Source organism: Rhincodon typus, chromosome 7 (assembly GCF_021869965.1).
Source record: "Rhincodon typus isolate 14 chromosome 7, sRhiTyp1.1, whole genome shotgun sequence".
NCBI classification, from domain to species: domain Eukaryota; kingdom Metazoa; phylum Chordata; class Chondrichthyes; order Orectolobiformes; family Rhincodontidae; genus Rhincodon; species Rhincodon typus.
Genome location: NC_063338.1, coordinates 83,067,061 through 83,090,216, shown reverse-complemented (window position 1 = coordinate 83,090,216; position 23,156 = coordinate 83,067,061). Strand labels below are relative to the sequence as shown.

Here is a 23,156-nt window from a genome sequence, read left to right as displayed (position 1 = left end):
TCTAATTTAACGTGTGTGTTGATGGAGTTCCCTGGCATGCCTCTTTGGCTTGTGTGATTACTGGATGTGTTGTCCCAGTTGAATTTGTGTCCCTCTTTATCCATGTGTAGTGAGACAAGTGAGAATTGGTCGAGTTTCTTGGTGGCTAGTTGGTGTATCCGTATTGTTAGTTTTCTTCTGGTTTGGCCTATGTAGTGTTTCTTGCAATCCTTGCATGGTATTTTGTATAGTACCTGTTTTGCTGGTTTTGGGTATAGGATCCTTTATGTTCGTCAGTAGCTGTCACATGGTGGTTATTGGTTTGTGGGTTACTTTGATACCTAGGGGTCTGAGTAGTCTTGTGGTCATCCCTGAAATGTCCTTGATGATAGGCTAATTAGTGAGTCTGGTCGTGTTGTACCTTCCTGTTGTGGTCTGATTCGGAGGTAACGGCAGATTGTGTTTTTCGGGTATCCATTCCTTTTGAAGACTCTATATAATGTGCTCCTGTTCTGCTTTGCATAGTTCTGGGTTGCTGTAATGTGTTGTGGCTCACTTAAATATGCAGCTCCATTTGTGGGCATTGGGGTGGTTGCTAGTGTAACTGAGTATCTAGTCCATACGTGTGGTCTTTCTATATACACTAGTCTGGAGTTCCCTGTTGTTTCTGCATTCTACCATTATGTCCAGGAAGGGTAGTCAGTTGTTGTTCTCTTCTTTTAAATGACATTCTCACTGGGATAAAATGCACAAGTGTCAGTGGGTTTCTTCTACTTTTATGTTTGATAAGGACAAAGGTGTCATCTACATAGCAGACCCAGAGCTTGGGTTGTATAGTGGGAAGCATTGTCCATTCTAACTTTTGCATTACTGCTTCTGCAATCAGTCCTGGTCTTGGGGGATCCAATTGGTGTTCTGTTGATTTGTTTATATAAGCCGTTGTTGAAGATGAAGTGGGTTGTGAGGCACAGTTTCATGGTGGTGTCCTGGGGTGCCTGCTTACTTCATTTGTCCAATAGCGTGGCGATTGTCTCTTTGGCTAATTTGATGTTTATCATACCTGGGAATGGGGGCTTGGGGTCTCCACTATTTTTAGTGTGATTATCCTTGAGGTTCAATCTACACCTAAGTAAATTCTTGAAGTCATGGTAACTTCCTTTGAAAATGGGCTTCAAAAAGAACACTTTAACAAGAATCAATTTTGAAGCTTTTAAGAAAGTGACCCAAAGCAAATTTAATTGTAAACATTAAATTTATTTGCAATATGACAGTGCCTGATTAGTAATGATAAATATTCCACAAGTGGATAAAGATGTAAAACACAAACACAGCATTCTATCATAAACCTTCAAACCCACTGCTTCAGTATGAGAATGTTTTACGTTCACCAAACTCACATCTGCCTGCAACAGCTGTTTTTATCACTACATTTATTTTGTTTTCTGACTATTTGGTAAATGGTTTGCATGATACACATCTAAAGTAAACACACACACACACACTTTTGTTGTTTTAATTCTAGTATTGAATGCTCATGTATTGCAGATTTTTTTTTGACATGAGGCATCACAAATTTGAGAAGTAAGTTTTTATAGCTAGTTAAACCTAAATCAACTGGACTTTGTCTTTTGTGTAAAACTAATGGGCAGAGAAGGATTATTCAACAATACATTACAAGAACCAGTATCATTGTGCATGTTAAATAGCCTGTACAAAATTTATATTGCACTTTAAGGCTGAGAATAAGCACTGACCTAGTGATATGCATGTCCCATGAATGAATTTTTTTGAAAAATGCAATAGGCTTAGCCTAGAACACTGATTATAAACTACACCAGTGATGTTTCTGGTGCTAATCAGTCTAAACATTCTCACGCTACCAGAGGCTTGTTCATTCAAATTCTCTTTTCTCCCTTTGCCACATGGCAAAGAAATTATGGTTCCTGGGTTAGTGCCACAGACATAGATGCAAATACTATCTCACCCTAAAATCCTGGAGACAGCGCTCAAGGATTCCCAGTGGCAGCAGCAGACTGTAACACACGGTCAGTGCGTTGGATGAAAACTCCAGCCTGACATGAGCCTTGTATAAAAACTATGTAAGTACGCAAAAAGGGTCACAATCCAAACTCCTGGATTATGCAGCAGTACAGTAAGGAGACAAGACTTTTTTTCTCATCCATACTTAGCAATGATTTCACACAATAACATTTATGACAGTCTGCAGCCATCTTTTCCAATAAAAGCTCAATAAAAGGAAAGGTTTGCAAGCCAATGAGGTAAAATGTGAAATTGATAACTCTTTCAGAGAGCCAGCACACATACGGTGGGGGCTCTACTGTGAAGTTATTTAATTTACCTGCCTGGCAGTCAGACCCCATGAGTGGAATGAATGATGCACTGGCAGCATACCCTGAATTCTGTCAGGTATGGTTAGCATAGCAGGAGACTGCAGAGTTTAAGCAAAGGTAATATGGCAAACAAGCCTAATATTGCACTGTGATTATTTAAATACTGGTGTATATATTGTAATAGATTATAAATAGGGTAATTGCTTCAAAGCAGAAATCACATTTGAACCAGGCTAAAAGTATAAAAGAAACCTCAGTTCAATGAGATTTTAAAGTTAATAGTGCAACTAACTTTATGTCTTTGTCACTTTTACATCACCTGGCCTATAAACTAATATCTTGGCTGAACACTGGAAACAGCCCATTCAGTTCATCCATCTCTAGTTTTTCAGGCACTTGAGATGGATAAATACATTCGATTTAAACATGAGAAATGTTATCTATGTAACTTGCAACTTAAATTCTATTTCTAATAGCCCATATTTTATAACCACAATCATTAGTAATAATTCAGACTCCATGTCTGTAATCCACCATAATAGCCTATGATCTCTGGCACCTCCAGTAATTCTCCAGAATCCATATCATTAATATCCCAGGCATCCAGTCACTATTCTCAGTAATACTTGACTCCACAAAACCCTGTAGTAACACCCCAGAACGCTATATCATTAATACCGATGAAACCCTATCACTAGGCACAGTTATATCTCTGACTCCACATAACTAAACTTTGATAATACCTCAGGCACCACATCATTAATAACAGTAATATCCCAGCTGATGTGACCAATTCCAGTTAAACAAACTCTGTCATTAACTCCACTCATGTCCCAACTCCGCACTACTCACTTCACATTGTTTATCATTACTCTGAGCAGATCTGGACACCACACCTCAGGAAGGATGTATTGACCTTGGAGGGAGTACACATAGACTTACAAGAATGATGCCAGGACTTCAGGGGTTAAGTTTGAGGGAGATTATACAAATTAGGCCAGCTTTCTCTAGAATCTACAAGGTGATCTGATCAAAGTCTTCAAAATATTAACAAGAAAAGACAAGGTAGATAAAGATTAATTATTTCCATTGGTTGGGGATTCTACAGATTGGGGGCCTAGTCTGAGAAATAGGGCTAGACCGTTCAGGAGAGATGTCAAGAAGCCCTTCTACACACAAACGGTGGTAGAGGTTTGGAACTCTCTTCCCCAAATAGCAGTGGATGCTGGATCAATTGTTAATTTTAAATCAGAGATAAACAAATTTTTGTTAAGCTAAGGTATAAAGGGACGTAGGGGGTCAAAGGCAAGTATATGGAGTTAGGTCACAGATTAGCCATGACTATATTAAATGTCAGAACAGGCTTGAGGGGCTGAATGGCTTACTTCTGTTCCTACATTCTTGGGTTCCTATCAACACCTTTGCATACTGTCCACCACCCCTCCTCCCAACCACACATGCACAGAGGTCTTTCAAAAAGTGCTAACTTTCTGGTTGTGATGAGGACTCCCAACGTTTAGTAATGGTTTAAGGCTACTTCCTACAGCAGATTTCTTCACTCCTTTGGGGTGAGACAAGTTACTAAGTGATTGATGACCAGTGTTTTTGTTAAAACAAAAGGGGTACAAATGCCAACAATGTTTTGATTTTAAAAACCGAGAGAACTGTGGATGCTGTAAATCAGGAACAAAAACAAAGTTGCTGGAAAAGCTCAGCAGGTCTGGCAGCATATGTGAAGAAAAATATCAGAGTTAATGTTGCGTTAACCCAGTTCTGAGGAAGGGTCAACCAGACCCGAAATGTTAACTCTGATTTTTTTTTCCTCAGATGCTGCCAGACCTGCTGAGCTTTTCCAGCAACTTTGTTTTTGTTCATGTTTTGATTTTAAATGGATTTACAAGATTAGCCAGGGGCACTTGAATGATTAAAAAGCTTAGTTCCAGCGGTTGGTGCAATGAGACTCGAGACAAAGAATTCACCGTGTGCACTCACAAAAGGTCTCCCCGCCACGCCATTACGGGGCTGGTGAGAAAGTGACTCAGTTGGTTTATTTACAATAAACTACAACACTGAGTTATGGTCTGCGTCTCGCACCATTCCTGCTGGCCCTTCCAGCCCTGCCATGTCGATTACAGAATTAAGAAGCACTGGCAGACCCAAAGAGCTATAGTGGTGTCCTAGCCGCTTGTACTGGGACTGGGGAGTGATTAATAGCTGCCATTATTATGTACACCGGATACATGCACTACCCTGATAGGTCATAGGATTCTGATGGACTGAAAACAACACTGATTTTAAGAATAAATGACTATAAATAATAAATAAAATCACGATACACGTGATTTAACACCTAATTATAATGTATGCTACATTAATTGTAGTATGGTGCCAGTTGTCTTTCACTCCCATGCCACTATAGCATTTTTTTAAAAAAAAACTTTACTGTCTTTATAATACCACATTCAAAATAATACTTTTAAAAATGAAACATGCATTTTAAAAATGCCAGACAATGAGTTACAGGTGATGATTTTAGCTCTGTTTGTCTTCAGGCTTGTTTGGTTAAGTCTGTCACGTGGAGGGATTTCTAATGGTGGTTTATAAACTTTAATGCCCATCGTGGCAACAACTTGCCAGTCACACCATAATGTACCCAACCAGTCTAATGCAGCAGGTGACAAGTCTATTACTGTCCCAACCTGCCAACTCAAAATCCAATGGTTGGGATTGTGGTCCATCCCACTCTACATAAACAACAACTAGAAGTGACAAAAATCCTCTGGCCCCTTTAGAACGATTCTAATCAGAGTCCATTTATGACTGCTGCATCTTTGACACATTCTCCCATTCTGACCCCCATAATCTCTTGTAATTTATTTGAAGGTCATTAGATTACTCCTATTCCTTGTTAAAAAGAGATCCAGCAATGCTAATCAACCCACCCCATACTCAATGATCCACTGCAATCGCAAAGCTGTTGATTAAAATAAACTTCTCAATAAAGCAAATGGTTATTTTTCCTGACTCTTTTCCATATGTGCGATCCCCATCCCATCTTCACTCTACATTAGTGAGGAGGCCCGGTTTCCAAAGACACTAACCTCAGTTGCAGTACTGCAGCTAAACACAGCCAACCACACCGCATTCAATGACACGTGTAAAGGGTTTCAACAACAAAAGCTAACACACATGCACAGTATGCCAGCACAGTGGTTTAAAAAATTACAGAAAGCAATCTGCAGGATACAATTGGTTTTTCCTCTGTAAACCAGTGCTACTTAACAAGTATCATCTGTTTAACTCATTGCTACACATTTATTATTTGCTATTAACTAAACAAGTATTCTTATGGGCAACAGGAGAAATAGCAAACCAACTAGACTTCTAATGATCCATATTACTCTAGATACTCATGTCAATTCTCTTGAATTTAGACCTAAAACCCATCATTTTTCGTGGACCTTGTGTAAAAACTGACTCTAGCTTTTCAGCAATCAAGGCACAAAAATTTCAGAGCCCAAAGTATAATCCTGGTGGTATTAATGATTCGATTAAGTGTATAATACAAACGAAAATGAGAATCTGAAAATATGTTTAAGATAGTTATACGTTTAGATAATTATGGAGTGAAATAAATATATATAGTTTGTAATGTTTTGAAATAAACAAATGTTAGATAAATTGATTTGAATTCTTTAGTGATTTTTTTGGCTTTATTTTATTGTAATGTTGTCATCGAGCCCAAATCAATTATCCATTTTGACCACCGAAGATCATTAAAAGTCACTATCTTGATTTTTACAAGCTGGTCTTAAACATTTCACTATGAGTATTCACCAGAACTCTGGTAAAGGATCTTGCAAAAACAAATTAACCTGCTTGCTCCTTTCAGACACTGCCTGCATTTTCAGCATGTTTTGCTTTTACATTTTGAATCTTCGTCTATATTTTCTCTCGTCATTAGAGCTCTGTTGAGGTAGAGTGGGATAATAAAGGTTTTGTCACTCCTGAAGTAGTTTCCACTGTAACTTAGGTTTCATTGTATTTCTTCTTGCTAGATAGAGTGCTCATCCTAGCTTAGCAGCCCAGTTACCATAGCATTTAGACTGGATGCTTTGGAGATTGAAGAGTTAAATCAATGTTGCACAGTAGGATTTAATAATAGGACTTTTCTCTAATAGCGCTGTGGATGGGGACTTCAGCTAGTTCAAGACAGCGGCTCTCTGCTACATTCTCCACGACAGTTAAGAATGAGCAACAAACTCTGGCCCTGCCTACTTAAGACCATCCAACAACAGCTAGCAATTCAAAATTAGAAACTTTTGATTACTTGTTAACTACCAAAGGGAGTGAGGCTGTCCAAGTTAAACATCTGCACCATGTTTGGAATCTTCCTGTGCTGATGGGCAAGATAAATGGTAATGCAAGATATCGCTTTGTAAGAATGCTGAGCTGGAAGCAAAGTAGTTGACATCTGTAACTAGAAGTAGTAATGTCAGAAAATGAAGATGGAGGCAAGAGAAAATGAAATCTATTGTTCATCAGCCCTGGGAAAAAAAAAGAACTTGACATTAAGCACAGCACATGGAAAAATAACCAAGAATAAAAAAAGCCTGCTCCCAACTATGCTGCCCTTCCATAACCACCCTGACTATTTGCGGTGCTACTTAAAATGCCAAAGAACCTCTCCATATTTCACAAGTGCGACTTTCGGCAAAGTGCTTTTTGTTTTAAACCAAACACAGCTTACATAATTCCACAAATATAATCTTTATCACAGCTTCAACATCAGTCTGGGTTTTTTTTATGTAAACCTACAGGAATTCCCAATTCTAACCATCGGTGGTCGGTAGAAATAGAAGACCATTGCGAGTATTTAATGCGTGCATCTTCCACTCTGGTTGAATGACAAAACCTATGTTTTTCTGAGCACATTATGCATATTTGTCAGATTCATATTAGGAACTGTTCTGACAAACACAAAGTTGGATAAAAAATATGCATAACTTTGTCTGTCTGCACATTCTAGCTTACAAGAGTCAAACTTTATATAAAATCTATAAAAATATAAAAGCTCCTTAGAAAATGTTTGTTCTGAATTAGCATATTAGCACAATAGCAAAATAGCAAAAAAGTACAAATAAAACTCTTAATGTTACACCTTGATGGCCAAGTGTGCCTTAAAACAAAACAATAGCTAATCGCTTGATGAAAACAATAACAAGACTACTTTCAAGGGTTTTCTCATTTTAAAAACTAGCACTTTAAAAACATTTCGCAAAGCTTCATCTGCCACAATGAAATGCAGCCATTCTCAGATAATGGCTTACCACCTACAATCAAGAGAACTTCTGGGTGACTATCACTTGTGTGGAGTGTCACAGCGGCTTGGTCAAGGCAGGGAATCCTAGATTCTTCTGAAGTGCTGTCATTGCGATACTCCTGAGTGCTACCATCTGCAGGAGACAGCTCCTTGGGCTGGATTGGAAAGCTGTGCCCGTTATTCCATTGCCATTCACCCTCGGGAGCAGTGGGATCTGATGCAGCCAGACTCAGAAGGTTCTCACTGCTTTCAGAAGACCGCATACTAAATGTTTTCATCTCAATGTTCGAATACATGTTTTTCCCTTTGAGCTTTATTGCTGTTGGGCTGCAGTAACCTGGTGCCTGAGTGGAAAAATTCAAGCAGCAGGCCCCTTTTAGGGGTTCACCATTGCATGCATCGTGCAGGCTGATGCTACTATCCTGGCAGATGAAGCTTGGTGTTGATGCTGTGCAGGAGATTTCGTCAACAGGTTTCTCCTGGAAGCTAGGACCAACTCCAATGGTACAGTGATAGATTTTCGGAGGCGGGTTTGTGTCTGTCGCTGGGTTTAATCTCTCCCAGGTCTGTGCTTTTAGTTGGAATTTCCACAGGCTGTTGTCAGAGCTGTTGTGGTTCCTTCCTCCACCAAAGATTAACATGTTGTCCTGGTATACGACAGCAGAATGACCCACCAACTGGTGAGGCCCAGAGCTGTGAGAAATGAAGAACGAGTGATCTTATTCAATAGCAAGTCCTGAACACATTCACAATTGGCAATGGAGATGGATTAGTCAAAAACCTGTAACAATTGTGGATTGTGGTTTGCATTATGCACGCTCTTATGTTTGTGGGAGGATAGAACAGTGTGTTGTTCCGAGTTGCTGATCTCACTAAAGGAAAGGTAGGAGACTAGCAATCAGGCAGTCTTGAGAAACAAGCTTTGCAAAATAAATCAGACAGTATTAACCCTGGCTTAGCAGCTGCCCTCATCTAAGCATATGGTGGGACAGAGGGGGGAAAGGAAAAGCTTCTGAGATCTAGAATGCCCTGGCAGTCACACAAGTGTTTGTACTTCCCCACTGGTTAAATTAAACCACGCAGAAAGGCTCAGGACGATGGACTTCCTTTCCTTATAAGAAAGCAAAACTTCCAGTGAATGTGCTCATGACTATGAATGGGTTTGTCAAAGTTAATGCAAGTGAAGTGTGCACTCGATAAGTGGTTCAAATAGGAAGGAAAAGTGTGAATCTGGAGATAAGAAAGGAGGGGTCAGAACCTCTTCTCAAGAAGGCCATGACTTAGTCAGAGAGAGCAAGAACTGCCAATGTTGGAGTCAGAGACAACACAGTGTAGAGCTGGAGGAACACAGCAGGCCAGGCAGCAGATGAGCAGGAAAGTTGACGTTTCGGGTCGGGACCCTTCTTCAGAAGTGGGGAGGGGCAAGGGAGCTGGGAAATAAATGGACAGAAGAGGGGTGGGGCTGGGGCAGGTAAGTGGGATGGTGATAGGTGAGTGCAGGTAGGGAGTGGTGGGGATTGGTCAGTGGGATGGGTGGGGCGGATAGGTGGAAGAGAAGATTGACAGTTTGTGTTAGGTCAAGGAGACTGGGATGAGAGGGAGGGTTGGACATGGGATGAGGCCAGGGGTGGGGAGATTTTAAAACCGGTGAATTCCATGTTTATGCCATCGCGCTGTAGGCTCCAGAGGCGGAACATGAGGTGTTGCTCCTCCAGTTTGCGGGTGGCATCATTGTGACACCGGAGGCGGCCCAGGATGGACATGTCACCAGGGAGTGGGAGGGGTAGTTAAAATGGTTGGCAACTGGAAGATGTTGTCGTTTGTCGCGTACAGAAACTACGAAACGGCCTCAGAGTCTCCGCTTGGTCTCACCGATGTACAGGAAGCCACATCGGGAGCAGCGGATACAGTCGACCACAATGACGGATGTACAGGTAAAACCCTGTCTGATATGGAAGGTTTGCTTTGGGCCTTGAATGAAGGTGAGGGGGCAAGTGTAGGGGCAGGTGTAGCACTTCCTGTGCTTGTAGGGAAAGATGCTGGGGGTAGTGGGGCTAGTGAAGAGTGTAGAGCAAGTGATGGAGTAGCGTAGAGAGCGATCCCTACAAAAGGCAGATCGGGGTGAGGAGGGAAATATCTCCTTGGTTGTGGGGTTGGATTGCAGGTGGCAGAGAATGATACATTAGGTACAGAGGTTAGTGGGGTGGTATGTGAGGACAAGGGGGATTCTGTCGTTAGTTTTGTTGGGGGGAGGGCGTGAGAGCAGAAATGCAGGAAACGCAAGAGATGTGGTTGAGGGCTTTTTGATCACTGGAGTGGGGAAGTTACTGTCCTTGAAATACGAGGACATCGGGGATGTCTGAGAGTGGAACACTCCATCTTGGGAGCAGATGCAGCAGAGGTGGAGGAACTGGGAGTAGTCATCAACGTAGTGGAGGAAGAGATAAGGGATGGTGCCAGTGTAACAACGGAAGAGGGACTGTTCCACGTATCCTCTGAAGAGGCAGCCATAGCTTCGTCTGGAGGGAGTGGGAGGAGTTAAAGGAGAAGCTGTTCAAGGTAAGGACAAGTTCTGTGAAGCGGATGAGGGTGTCAATGGAGGGCGACTGGTTGGGCCTGCGGGACAGGAAGCAGCGGAGGGCTTTTAGGCCATCTGCATGGGGGGTACAAACGTATAGGGACTGGATGTCCATAGTGAAGATGAGGTGTTAGGCGCCAAGGAATTGGATGTCTTGGAGGAGGTAGAGGATGTGAGTGGTGTCCCGGATGTAGGTGGGGAACCTGGGGGGAGAAAACCAAGTCAAGGTAACCGGAGATAAGTTCAGTAGGGCAGGAGCAGGCAGAGACAGTGGGTCGGCCGGGGCAGTCAGGTTTGTGGATTTTGGGAAGGTGATAGAAACGGGAGGTGTGGGGTTGGGGAACGATGAGGTTGGAGGCTGTGGGCGGGAGGTCACCTGAGGTGATGAGGTTATGAATGGTCTGACAGATCTTGGTTTGGTGGTCAGGGGTGGGGTCATAATCGAGGGGGGATGGGTAGGAAGAGGTGTCAGCGAGTTGGTGCCTGGCCTTGGCAATGTAAAGGTCAGTGCGCCATACCACTACTGCAGCCCCCTTATCTGGGGGTTTGATGGTGAGGTTAGGGATGTAGCAGAGTATGTTGTCAGGAATGACCACTGAAGTGGCATAATAAGGTGAGTCTAGAGACCAGATGTATTTCCGCTAAAAGAAAGAAGGAATTAGAGGATATTTAAAGAAGACAGTGTTGAATCTGTCAAAAAAGTTAACCTATTCAGACTTAAAAAGATTTTTGTGTACCAATATTTTCAGAGTTTCTCATTAGGAATCTAATTCATGAAGCTGCACAAGCAACAGCAACTTGCATTTATATAGCACCTTTCCCATAGGTATTTCATTTGTGCATTGATTCTCGGACACCAAAACTTGACATTGATCCATATCTTGTTATTATTTCATGGAATGTGGGCATCACAGGCAAGGCCAGCATTTGATGCCCATCCAAACTGCCTTTGAACTGAGTGGCATTTAAGAGACAACCATGTTGCTGTTGATGTGATGCCACATGCAAGCCAGATCAAGTTAAGGATGAAAGATTTGCTTCCCTAAAGACAGTTGTTAATTTTAAATCTGAGATAGATTTTTCTTTTGGTAAGCAAAGGTATTAAGGGATATGGACCAGAGGCAGGTATGTGCACTGAGGACACAGATCGGCCATGATCTCGTTGAATGGTGGAATAGGCTTCAGGGACTGAATGGCCTACTCCTGTTCTCACGTTCACAGATTTATTAGCCAGATGGGTTTTTACAGAAATTGATGACAGTTTCATGGTCACCATCACTGAAACAAGCTTCCAATGCCAGGTTTTTGTTAAATGAATTCACATTTCACCAGCTGATGGGATTTGAACTTATGGCCTCAGAGCACTGAATGGGCCATTAGATTAGACCAGTGACATTTTCACCATGCTACCATCTCCCCCATGCAGCTTTAGGGCAGATGTCCAAAGGATTAACCGAAAAGCTACGTTCTAAGGCCTCTCTGAAAGCAGGCAAGATGGGCAGAGAACATTCATCCCCTCAAGCCTACTCTGGCCCACAACAGGAAGCATCCTTTTCAAGTCCACCTTGGCAAAACCATTCAGGATCTCGTGGATTTCAATCAAGCCACTCCTCACTTTTCTAAATTCTAGTGAAAACAAACCCAGCCTGTCTAACCTATGCTGATTAGGCAACCTGTTCATTCCAGATAGCAATCTAGTAAACCTTCTCTGAATCACTTCCAATAAAGTTGGCGGGATCATGTCTAGCACCGCTGCCTCACAGCACCAGGGACCCAGGTTCTATTCTACCCTCGGGCAACTGTTAATGTGGAGTTTGCACATTCTCCCCGTGTCTGCGTGGGTTTCCTCCCACAGTCCAAAGATGTGCAGGTTAGATGGATTGGCAACGCTAAATTGTCCATTGTGTCCAGGAATGTGTAGGTTAGATGGATTAGCCATGGGAAACATAGGGTTGCAGGGATAGGGTAAGAGTTGGGTCTGCGTGAGATGCTCTTCAGATGGTCAGTATGGACTCAATGGCCTGCTTCCACACTGTGGGAATTCTATATTTATAGCCTTGTCCAAAAAAAGGCCAAACCTGCACACAGTATTTGTGATGTGGTCTCACCAATACAGTGTATAAAATGAACCGTACAGAGGGCTAAGGGTGTAATTCTAGAGAATAAGGGCTTTGGCAGCTAAAGGCACAGTTACCAACGGTGATGCACAAGAGACCAGAATTAAAGGAGTGCAGACTGGAGCAGATTTACAGGCATCAGGAAAATGAACGATTTTGAGAGGAGGATTAATTTTACAAGTAATCTTTAGAATTAATTAATTATTCAATTAGACCCAGTTGCTGAACACACTGAACCAAGACAACACACGAATGTCGAAATCTCTGTTTACCGTGCTCTGATCCTAGACCATACGCAGCTGCTGAAGTCCCACTTCCAAAAGTCATTCTGTTCGACAAGGCCAACCAATCCACCAAACAAGTACATTCCTCTCCTGTAGACAGCCGCAGAGTGACTGTACCGAGGCCCTGGGCCCACATCCCCACAAGGGGTAAATACTGGGCACCAATCTTTGGCATCTGTTGGAAAGAAGTATTTCAATAACACTGAAATTGAGATATAAAAAATGCAAAGTTTACTTATTCTGAAAAGACATTATCTCGCACTCTTTCCAAACTGCATTGTTCTTTTTAATTTTTTAAAAATTTCGATTATGGGAGAGACTCGAACCATATGGGTCTGGAGTCACATGATGCCAGAGCAGGTAAAGATGACAGATTTCCTTCCCTAGAGGACATTAGTGAAGCAGATGAACTTTTATCACAATCAGCATTAGGCTGGTTTTTTTTAATTACGGTTTTTTTTTTTAAAATTAGTTTTTTTTTAAAATTGAATTAAAATGTCACCAGCTGTCAAGGTGGGATTCAAACCCAGTTCCATTTTCTCAGAAAATTAGCCTCGGGTTCTGGCTTGCTAGTCCAGCAACATTACCTGTGCTGAAGAGATAGTAGGAACTGCAGATGCTGGAGAATCTGAGATAACAAGGTGTTACCTGTGCTTTTCTTTCTGATCAGATCAAACTAGGTTGGGCCTGCTGGGATTGTTGATGTTGCAAGTTTTCTTTTGGGAAAGTGAATGTGGCAGGAAGTTGTAAAATGCACCAACTTAAGGGTTATTAACCTTTCTATTTCTGAAGAACACATCTGTTGTAATCTGCATTAGCAGTTTAAAAAAAAAATTACCATGCTGCAGCATGTTCCCAAATAAGTGTAGGACATCCCCCGGCCTGCTTAGTCTGTCTCCCTACAAAGAACTTGCTGCCTCCAGCTGTTTCTGAATCAATTCCTTATTTGAACTCCACCTTGAGGATACTGCATGTGTTAATCACTTGTAAATGAAAAAGACCTTCCTCACGTTAGTGCTAAATTTCCTTTCAGTCAATTTGAAGTTACACTACCTTGGCTCGCTGTGGTTTCATTTAATTTACTTTTTTTCTGCACAGCTAACACATGCTTCTGTCCCATCATGCCAACCACAGAGGCCATGGCCAACTAGTGGTTTCCTGCTGTGCCAGCTGCAGTATCATTTGCACAACACGCAAGCAAAAATAATCAAACTCAAATGAACAGTTAATTTAGGGTAAAATAAGCAGAGAAAATGATTGTTTTTGCTTTAGAGGGTCACGCAATGACTTAAAGCCATCCTCACAGCTGCTGCATTTGGCAGCCATGACACTACAGTTATGTGACATGTGCATGGATGGTACTAAACACAGTGTGTGTGTGTATCTTGCTAATGCAGAGGGCTGATGCATACGCGATCCTTTCCTAGTACCCTTGCCAACCGGAATACCATCGAGAGCGCAGGCTGCTCCTCAGCTTTCTTCCCAATTCATACAAGATTTCCAGTCAGCTTCTGCCCTTCAGGCAGTCCTCCCAACTGAAAGCACATCATCGGTGTGGCTCACCAAGTTTACCTCATGAAAAGCAGAGGCAATCGGACTAGAAAGATGACAGTTTTTGAGCCCCTTTTATGTGCTCAGTGAACTGATCCCAGCTGGGCCTTCAGAAGGAGTGCCAACAGTTGGGACGAACAGACCGAACAGACTTCCTGCTCCTGGTTGGTTTTCTCAAAAGTCCTATTTTACTGGAGGCGCCTGTGGATGGAGTTCAGGTGAGGATGAGAGTGGGCTGAGACTTGGTGAGACACCAACACTCAAAACAGCCTTCAAAAGGTTCCTAGATGGCTGAATGGCAACACGGGCTGTACTGGATGGCAACGGAATCCATGCTTCCTCTGCATGCAGGAATAAATTAACTCCTTCAGGAGAGGAGGCTGAGGCAGGGAGGAAAATTGGAGAGAAACAAAAAAAAAATCTACAAATGCACACATAAATTTAACCAATCATATGAAAATGTCCTTCTGAAGAAGGGTCACCAGAAGTAAAATGTTAACTCTGCTTTCTTTGCACAAATGCTGCCCAAACTGCTGAGTTCCGCCAACAAACTCTGTTCAAGATTTCCACAACTGTGGTTCTTCATTTTATCTCCGTATCTACCTCGTCAAGTCCCATAAGAATCTTATATGTTTCAAAAAGGTTGCCTCGCATTCTTTTACATTCCAATGCGTACAGGTCCAACCTACTCAACCTCTCCTCGTAAGACAGTGTCTCTGTACAGAGTATAAGGCACAAGCAAAAATTTACATGTAATTCAAGACACTAAAATGGGACAGAAAGCAACAAACACTTAACGCCCAACAGATAAGTGATTAAATAGTGGCATGTAAAAACATTCCCCACGAGTCTTTGAGAAGACAATACTGACTTGTTATGCTCAATGTCTTAAATATTGCATGTTACATCCAAAGCAAAAACCTACTCTTGAAATAATTGGAATAAATTGCTGGAATTCTCACTCACCAAAGCTGAAGCTCCAGAACTCCTGTGAGGGTCCCTTGATATCGACGTAACCGCCATATACATACATCTGTGCCTCAAACACCACAGCAGTGTGTCCCTTCCTATTTTTGGGTACCTGTTTCTGAAGAAACAGAAGGTAATCATTGTTAATTGTATGACCACTATTTTTCAGTCATCCGACGCACTGTGATGTGGTAGAAAAGGCAGATAACCAATAAGCTTACACCTTGGAAGACAGGATCATTACATGAATTGAAAAGATTAGCAGGGCTAAAGAGAAAAGGTAGCGAGTAGAATTAAGTAGGGTGCTCTTTCAGAAAGCTGGAATAGGCACAATGGGCCAGTTTCCTTTCTCCCATATTCATTCAATAATTAAATATGGCTTCTGTCATCCTTCCCACATGAGGCACACAAGTGTGACTCTGGATGAACCACTTACAGCTTTGAAAATGACATGGTTTATTGAAGGCTTGGAACTTATGGCTAAGCAGACTATTTGGCAAACATGAGATTATGAATGGAAATGGAAATGGAAATGGAAATGTGACAGGATTCCAGATGCCCAGGTTAATCCATAGAATGTGGAAACAGGCTGTTCAGCCCAGTAAGTCCACACTGACTCTCCAAAGAGAATTCCACCTAGACTCACCACCCCTACCCTATCTTTGTAACCCTGCATTTCCCACGGCTAATCCACCTAATTTACACATCCCTGGAGACTATGGGCAATTTAGCGTGGCCAGTCTACCTCGCCTGCTCATCTTCGGACTGTGGGAGGAAACTGGAGCACCCGGAGGAAACCCACGCAGACACAGGGAGAAGGTGCAAACTCCACACAGTTGTCCGAGGCTGGGATCAAACCTGGGTCCCTGTTGCTATGAGACAGCGATACTAACCACTTAGCACCGTGTCACCCCTGTTTTGTAATGTTTTTATAACATTTTGTTCACGTCATGTCGGCATTGCTGGTTGGTCTCAATATTTGTTGACTATCCCTGTTGTCCTTGAGAAGGTGGCAGTGAGCTTGAGCCCTAGCAGTTCATTTGCTATAGGTAGACCTATAATGACGTTAGGGAGGGAGCACCAGGATTTTGATTCAGTGACATTGAAAAAATGGCGAAATATTTCCAAATCAGAAGGCAACAGTGGCTTGGAGAGAATTTGTAGGTGGTGGTGTTTCTATCGAACTGCTGCCCTTCTAGATGGCAGTGGCCATGGTCTTAGAAGCCTTGATAATTTTCTGCAGTGCATCCTGTAGAAAGTGGCAACAGTGTAGACTGAGCGTTGGTGGAGGGAGTGAATGTTTGTGGGTGCAGTGCCAATCCAGTGGGCTGCTTTGCACTGAATGGTGTCATGTTTCTTAGAGCTGCACTTATCCAGGGAAATAGGGAATATTTCAGCACACTCTTTGCTTGTGCCTTGTTGCTGGTGGGCAAGCTATGTGCGTTCAGGAAGTGAGTTACTCACTACAATAGCTGTAGCCTCTGACCTGCACTTGTAACCACTGTATTTATATGGCTCGTCTAGTTTAGTATCTGGTCAATGGTAACCTCCAGGGTGTTAATAGTGGGGGATTCAGTGATGGTAATATGAATATCAAGGGGCAATGGTTAGATTGATAAGAAAGTCCCTTATTGGAGATGGTCATTACCTGACATTTATGTGGCATAACTGCTACTTACTATGAAGACATGGGTTCAAATCCCATGTCAGCAGCTGGCCGAATTTTAAATGCAACTTGTTTCATCTGGAATCCAAAGCTGTATTAGTAACAGTGATCATAAAAACACCATCAATTGTAAAAGCTCATCTTGTTCACTAAACCCCTGAAGGTGAGGAAATCTCCAAATTGACTTAGTCTGGTCGAGATCAGACTCCAGATCCATACCAATGCCCTTTGAAAAGGCCTTGGCAAGCCACTCTGTTCAATGCTATATAGGGAAAGGAAACAAATGCTGGCCTTGCCAGTGAAGCCATCTTCCCATGAAAGAATAAAGAAAGCAGACAACAACTGGAACTAGCTGAGTGGGCATCACGGTCAGCATGGAGCAGTTTTGGGCTGAAGGGCCTGTTTCCATACTGTATGACTCTATGACTCTATTATGCTTCCATTCAAAAAAAGAACACCGAGATCCCTCTGTTCCACACAACACCGTAATCACTCTCCATTTAAATGTAGCACTTTCCTATTCTTTGTGCCATATTTTAATCTCATTTTCCCATGTAAAATACTCCATTTGCCAATTTTTGCCTACTTATTTAAATTATCCTTTTGCAGACTACTTGTGTTCTGTTTGCAACTCTCTGTCCTGACTTTGGGTAGCCTGAATCTTTACCAAATCACTGACATTCCTGCTCAGCAACTCTCCTATTCACTGCTTCTTCCACTTGCAAATTCCCTCTTCTGAACACTCCGTGAGCGAGGGCTCAGAAGAGGGTAAGCAAGAGAGGGAGGGGAGGGAGGGAGAGAGGGAGAAAGTGATTGAGAAGGGCTGCCAGTCAGTGTCGTGGAGAGAAGCGGAGAGTGAGAGGGAGATGATGATCGGGAGAGGGGTGATGAGCGAGAAGGTCAGTTTGCAGACTTGAGACAGTGAGCGGGAATGTTGGCAAGAATAGCTGCCAGTCAAGGTGCCATGCAGCCAAGTGGAGAGTGAGAGGAAGGTTTGGGGAAATAACTCCACAAGAGGCTGGTATCCCATCACCAAGTCACATTTTATTTACACATGCACATTACTTGACACTAGTCTGGCTTCCTCAGAGGTAGTTCTCAGAGTTAACAGATCTTCTGACAATCCTGTTTACATCTATCAGCTCTGGCTCCCTGATTAATAGCCCCCATCAGGGAACTCAGATTCAATGTGGTCCACCTGGCTGACTTTGTTACAATCACTACATCTCTCCCCCTTACCAAATCCCAGGACGTAGGCCTTTCTCTTGTAGCCGGTCCTGGGGCGTTTTCGCACTGGGTCTGCTTCCTTGGACTCAGCCTCAGATATGGATGGTTTGTAGTGGACTGTAGCACATCTCTCGTGCCTGGCAATCTTGGAAGAAATTCATCCTCTTCTTCAGGTGGTAAAGGTGTCAAGGCTGCGACACCTGCCATGTCCATCTCAGACTCCGAGGTTCCTTCAACACCAGACGGAGGTGGGGTGGAGGGAGAACCCACAGGTTCTGACAGGCAGTGTATGCTCTGCTCCTGGCCCATTTGCGAGTTTTCAGCTTTCACGTGGTCCACGTGCTTGTTCAGAGCCGCCTCACCTACCCGAACTTTATACGTCACAGGACACGATCTCGCGTTGACCGTGCCTCTTACCCATGCAGAGCCATTGGCACCAAACTTCATCTGCTGAAGTAAACGGCCAGTGTTGTGTCTAGCATTGGTATTCCTGATGCCATTTCACCATCGCCCCTCCAACCCCACGGGTCTAGGAATACCACCACATGCAAGTTTCCCTCCAAGTCACTACCTTGCTGACTTGGAAATATATCGCCTTTCCTTCGCTATCATTTGGTGAAGATCCTGAATTTCCCTCCCTAATAGCATCGTGGGTGTACCTACAGCATATGGATTGCAACAGTTCAATGGCGGCAGCTGATGACCACTTTAAGGTCAACCAGGGATGGGGCAATAAATACTGGTCAAGCCAGTGATGCTACATCCCCATTAGCGAATTAAAAAGAGAGTTGAGGAATGTGCTCAACAGAAGCACTCAAAAATATGCAAGTTATGACAAGATGGATAGTGACAGATTGGTTCCATGGTTTGCTTAGATAAATGACAAATGAACGCACATTTAAGATTTTAAGAAAGCGAAGCAATCAAATTGAAAGGCAGAAAACAATCCAGCACACAAAGAATGCAGAATTCTTTTTGCAAAGCACTGTTGAAGAAAAGCACAGGAATACTCTGAAAAGGGGCAACTAGGATGTCTGAACAAGTGCAAAACTGAGGTTGTGGAAAGTGAGTAGGTGAATGGGTGTGGACTGTATGATTCGCGTAAAGACATTGCCATAAATGATTGGTGAAATGGCCTGTTAAGTGCTGCAATTCTACTATTCAACCAAGCAAAATATAAAGGATTAGCATTTACATGGCACCCTTTGTGACCACTGGATGCTCTAAAGCATTTTACAACCAATAAAGTCCTTTTCTGAAGGGTAGTCACTACTGTAATGCAGGAAATATGACAGTCAAAATGCACATAGCAGCTAACGCTCAGAAACAGCAATGTGATAAAAACTAGGCTTTTTTTTAAAAAAAGATGTGATTATGGATTAAATATTGACTAGAAATTGAGAGAACCCGTTTGCCCTTCTTCGTAATTGTGCCATGGGCCTTCTTTGTTGATAGATGGCAGACTGATTTAGCTTCTGTTTGGAAAATAAATGTAAATATCAGCACTCTCCCTCACACAGAACGAACAGCTTTTCTTACCGTGACTTCACTTGAAAATGTCTGGTGCCACCAAGTCCATCTCTCACCATCTGTTAAAAATAAAATCTTTGTTTAAATCCAATATGATGTGCAACTACTTGTGTGAACCACAAGATGGTAGTTCATGGAGTTTATTAGTCAGAAAACAAAAGTCTTTTATTAAAATGGCCAACAGAAAAATGTCAAATTGAAGAAAACAAGATTCCGCAAGTTCTTGGGATTCAAAGCACTCTTAAATACAATCTTGTGGAATTCCCCAAGAGGTTAGAATGCTTAACTTCTGTTTTCTCTTTATGTTTACATACACGCATATAATATTAAAACAGTGGATTATACTGGGAGAGACCACTTTCCATTAATAGTGCTGCTAGGATAACACAAGTTTTATAGGATTAAGCACATATGTCACTTTGATCATTATTTCAATCACTGCAACATCTCAAAGAAGTTACTCTGACAAAAGCACAGAATTACCCTGTGGCTAGTTTGTCATCGACCCTTCGCTAGGGATCTTAATCCTTTCCCAATCACTGCAGAAGAACACCATATGGTTACAAACCCAGAAGAATTCTCTCTTTGTTTTTGTCACACGAATCATACCCCACTGAAAGATGATACGTGCTTCTGAAGATTCAATTATTCAATAGTATTTATTTAAACTGTAAAGCAGACCTTTTAGAATCCACACAATAGCAGATATTGGGGTATTTTGTAGATTCATATTCACGCACGATGCCAAGTTGCTGACTACAACAACTTGCTCTGACTGAGATGCCCCAATGTGTTTTAATCAGGGAAGGGGGATGGTCATCACTTTACTTTTGAACTTCACTTTGTTCTTTGCATTCCAGTTTTTAAGAAAATTCTTGAATGGGATGTCGGCATTACTGGCTAGACCAATATTTATTGCCCATAATTAATTTCACTCGAGAAGGTAGTGGTAGTGGTAAGCTACCTACTTGAACCGTTCCAGTTGAAAGGGGAGGAAGGTGAACTACCGTGCTCGTAGGAAGGGAATTCCAGCATTGCGAACCATTCCCACAGATCTTCTGACCTTATCGTTCTGGATGTTGGAGGTCAGAGATTTGGAAAGTACAGTCTAAAGCAGCCTTAGTGAATTTCTGCCATGCATCTTTTAGATGCTATACCCTGCTGCTAATTCTTGTCAGTGGTGGAGGGGGCCAAAGTTGAAGGTATTAACTGGGGTGCCAATCAAGCAGTCTAGTTTGGCCGAGATGGTGATGTGCTTCTCGGTTGTTGGTGGAGTTGCACTCATCCAGGCAAGTTGGCAGGGGGAGGGGGGGGGGTGCGCGGGAGAGGGAATGTGGAATTCCATCACACTCCTGACTTGTGCCTTTCAGAGAGTAGACAGCTTTTGGGGAGTCTGGTGAGCTATTCAACACAGAATTCCTCATCTCTGACCTGCTGTTACACCTACAGTATTTATATGACTGGTGCTGTTCAGTTTTTAATTAAATTACAATATTGTTGAATTGATATTTACGGAATGTAATTTCACTAATTAAAGCTAGAATCAGTATGCAAGCATCCATGAAAATGGTATTTCTAATGAAACAAAAATATTTTACTCATTTTTTCCCCCCCCCATATTTTAGTATCAATACTTGGCACAGCTGAGTATGGTCACCCAGCAGCTGTAGTAGAGGATTAGCATTTAAAAGGATGAATTCAAATGCCAACATGGCAAATAGAATCTAGTAGCAGGTGACCATGGATGCTGCTGGATTGGCCCAAACATCCAACTTGCCACTTATCCCACTGACTTTGCTTCCCCATTCAGGGCAGCAGTATGGTGGCTCAGTGGTTAGCACTGTTGCCTCACAGCACAGGGACCCAGGTTCAATTCCACCTGTGGGCATCTGTCTGTGTAGAGTTTGCACGTTCTCTCGGTGTCTGCATGGGTTTCCTCTCAGTCCACAGATGTGCAGGTTAGGTGAATTGCCCAAACTAAATTACCCATAGTGTCCAGGGATGTATAGGCTAGTTGGATTGCGATGGGAAATGCAGAGTTATAGGGATAAGGTAGGGGTTGGCTCCAGGTGGGATTCTCTTTGGAACGGCAGTGTGGACTCAATAGGCTGAATAGTTTGCACACTGTAGGGATTCTATTTAAATGGGTCATATTTGATTTGCATATTAATTACACCTAACCACGTCGGATCTTTGGTTAACTCACAAAACCCTTGCCTATCAGAGGCCACATCAATCAGATGTGAAATTTTTGGGGAAGACTGTTCCTAATTTCTACTATCAGACTGAGCACTGCTGTCAGATATTGTCTAAGCTGCAAATAACACTAATCCCTTAAATTTCCATTTTCCCCATGTCCATAATAATAACCTGAGCAAGTGACCCCAATTTTTATTTGCCAAAGGACAGGCTCTGTCGGACTGAGGGTTGGTTAGCACAGCAGCCTGGATGGCCGGTGGTCATGCAGAGTGACACCAACAGTGTGGGTTCAAGTCCTGTATCTGCTCAGTTTACCATGAAGGGCCATGTATTCTCAACCTCTTCCTTCTCGGCCTGGTTCGGCCACATCTGGAGTATTGTGTCCAGTTCTGGTCACCTCATTACAGGAAAGATGTGGAAGTGTTAGAAAAGGTGCAGAGGAGATTTACCAGGATGTTGCCTGGAATGGAGGGAAGGTCTTACGGGGAAAGGTTGAGAGCGCTAGGGCTTTTCACTTTAGAACGACAAAGGATGAGAGGTGACTTGATAGAGGTGTACAAAATGATCAGAGGTATAGATAGAGTAGACAGCCAGAGACTTTTTCCTGCGGTGGAGGTAGCTTTTACGAGGGGACATAGTTTTAAAGTGAAAGGAGGTAGATTTCGGGGAGACGTCAGAGGTAGGGGCGTGGAATGCATTGCTAGAGAGGGTAGTGGAGTCGGCCTCATGAGGGGCATTTAAGCGGCTTAAGGCAGCGGTGGAGGTTAGATAGGCCTTAGGTTTAAGGTAAAAGTTCAGCACAACATTGTGGGCTGAAGGGCCTGTACTGTTCTATGTTCTCCTAAGGTATGGTGACCTTCAGGTGAAACCATCTCCACTCTCCATCAGCCCTGTGGTCCTCTGGGACTAAGGCAACTTTACCTTTCCTCTTGGAATGGATTTATCACTTCAATTTGTCTCAAATTTAAGAGAAACATATGCTTGCTCGGAATGTCTGGCAGTAGTTACTGCTCAAATACTCCCAAATAGTAATGAGGTTATGGGACTCATGTCACTTAACTCTTAGACACCCTCTGTTTGTATTTTATTTGTAAATGGAATGATGAAAGTTTAACTATATTCAATAATAACTTCAAGCATTCATCATTCTACTGTGCAATTCTCTGCAACTTAAGATAGAAAAATAAACTCTCAGGAAAACATAAACTGAATTAAACGTGAAACTGGCATTTTATTTGGAACTTGGCCAACCAAGCAGGGAGGAAGTGATGCCTCAAGAGTGAAGAGCTGCAGTTATTATTAGAAACCTGTCCCTTGTGTTGATGGGACATGATGTTAGATAGTATTAGGAATAGGAGGCTGACTGGCTGTTACATCTAGAA

General features: G+C 42.6%; 1 protein-coding gene across 6 annotated transcripts in view; it reads right to left on the bottom strand.

Annotated features, from left to right (window-relative positions):
* Positions 1-1,212: 1,212 nt before the first annotated feature.
* Positions 1,213-23,156, bottom strand: part of LOC109927476 (ras guanine nucleotide exchange factor F-like) — a 58,563-nt gene continuing 36,619 nt past the window's right edge. For all 6 annotated transcript variants that reach the window (XM_048598597.1, XM_048598602.1, XM_048598600.1 and 3 more), the window contains 4 exons: positions 19,585-19,634; positions 15,150-15,270; positions 12,621-12,807; positions 1,213-8,346 (listed from right to left, as the gene is read on the bottom strand). In XM_048598597.1, the coding sequence (XP_048454554.1) occupies positions 7,587-8,346; positions 12,621-12,807; positions 15,150-15,270; positions 19,585-19,634 (1,118 nt within the window). In that variant the 3' untranslated portion in view covers positions 1,213-7,586. The remainder of the gene's footprint in view (positions 8,347-12,620; positions 12,808-15,149; positions 15,271-19,584; positions 19,635-23,156) is intronic.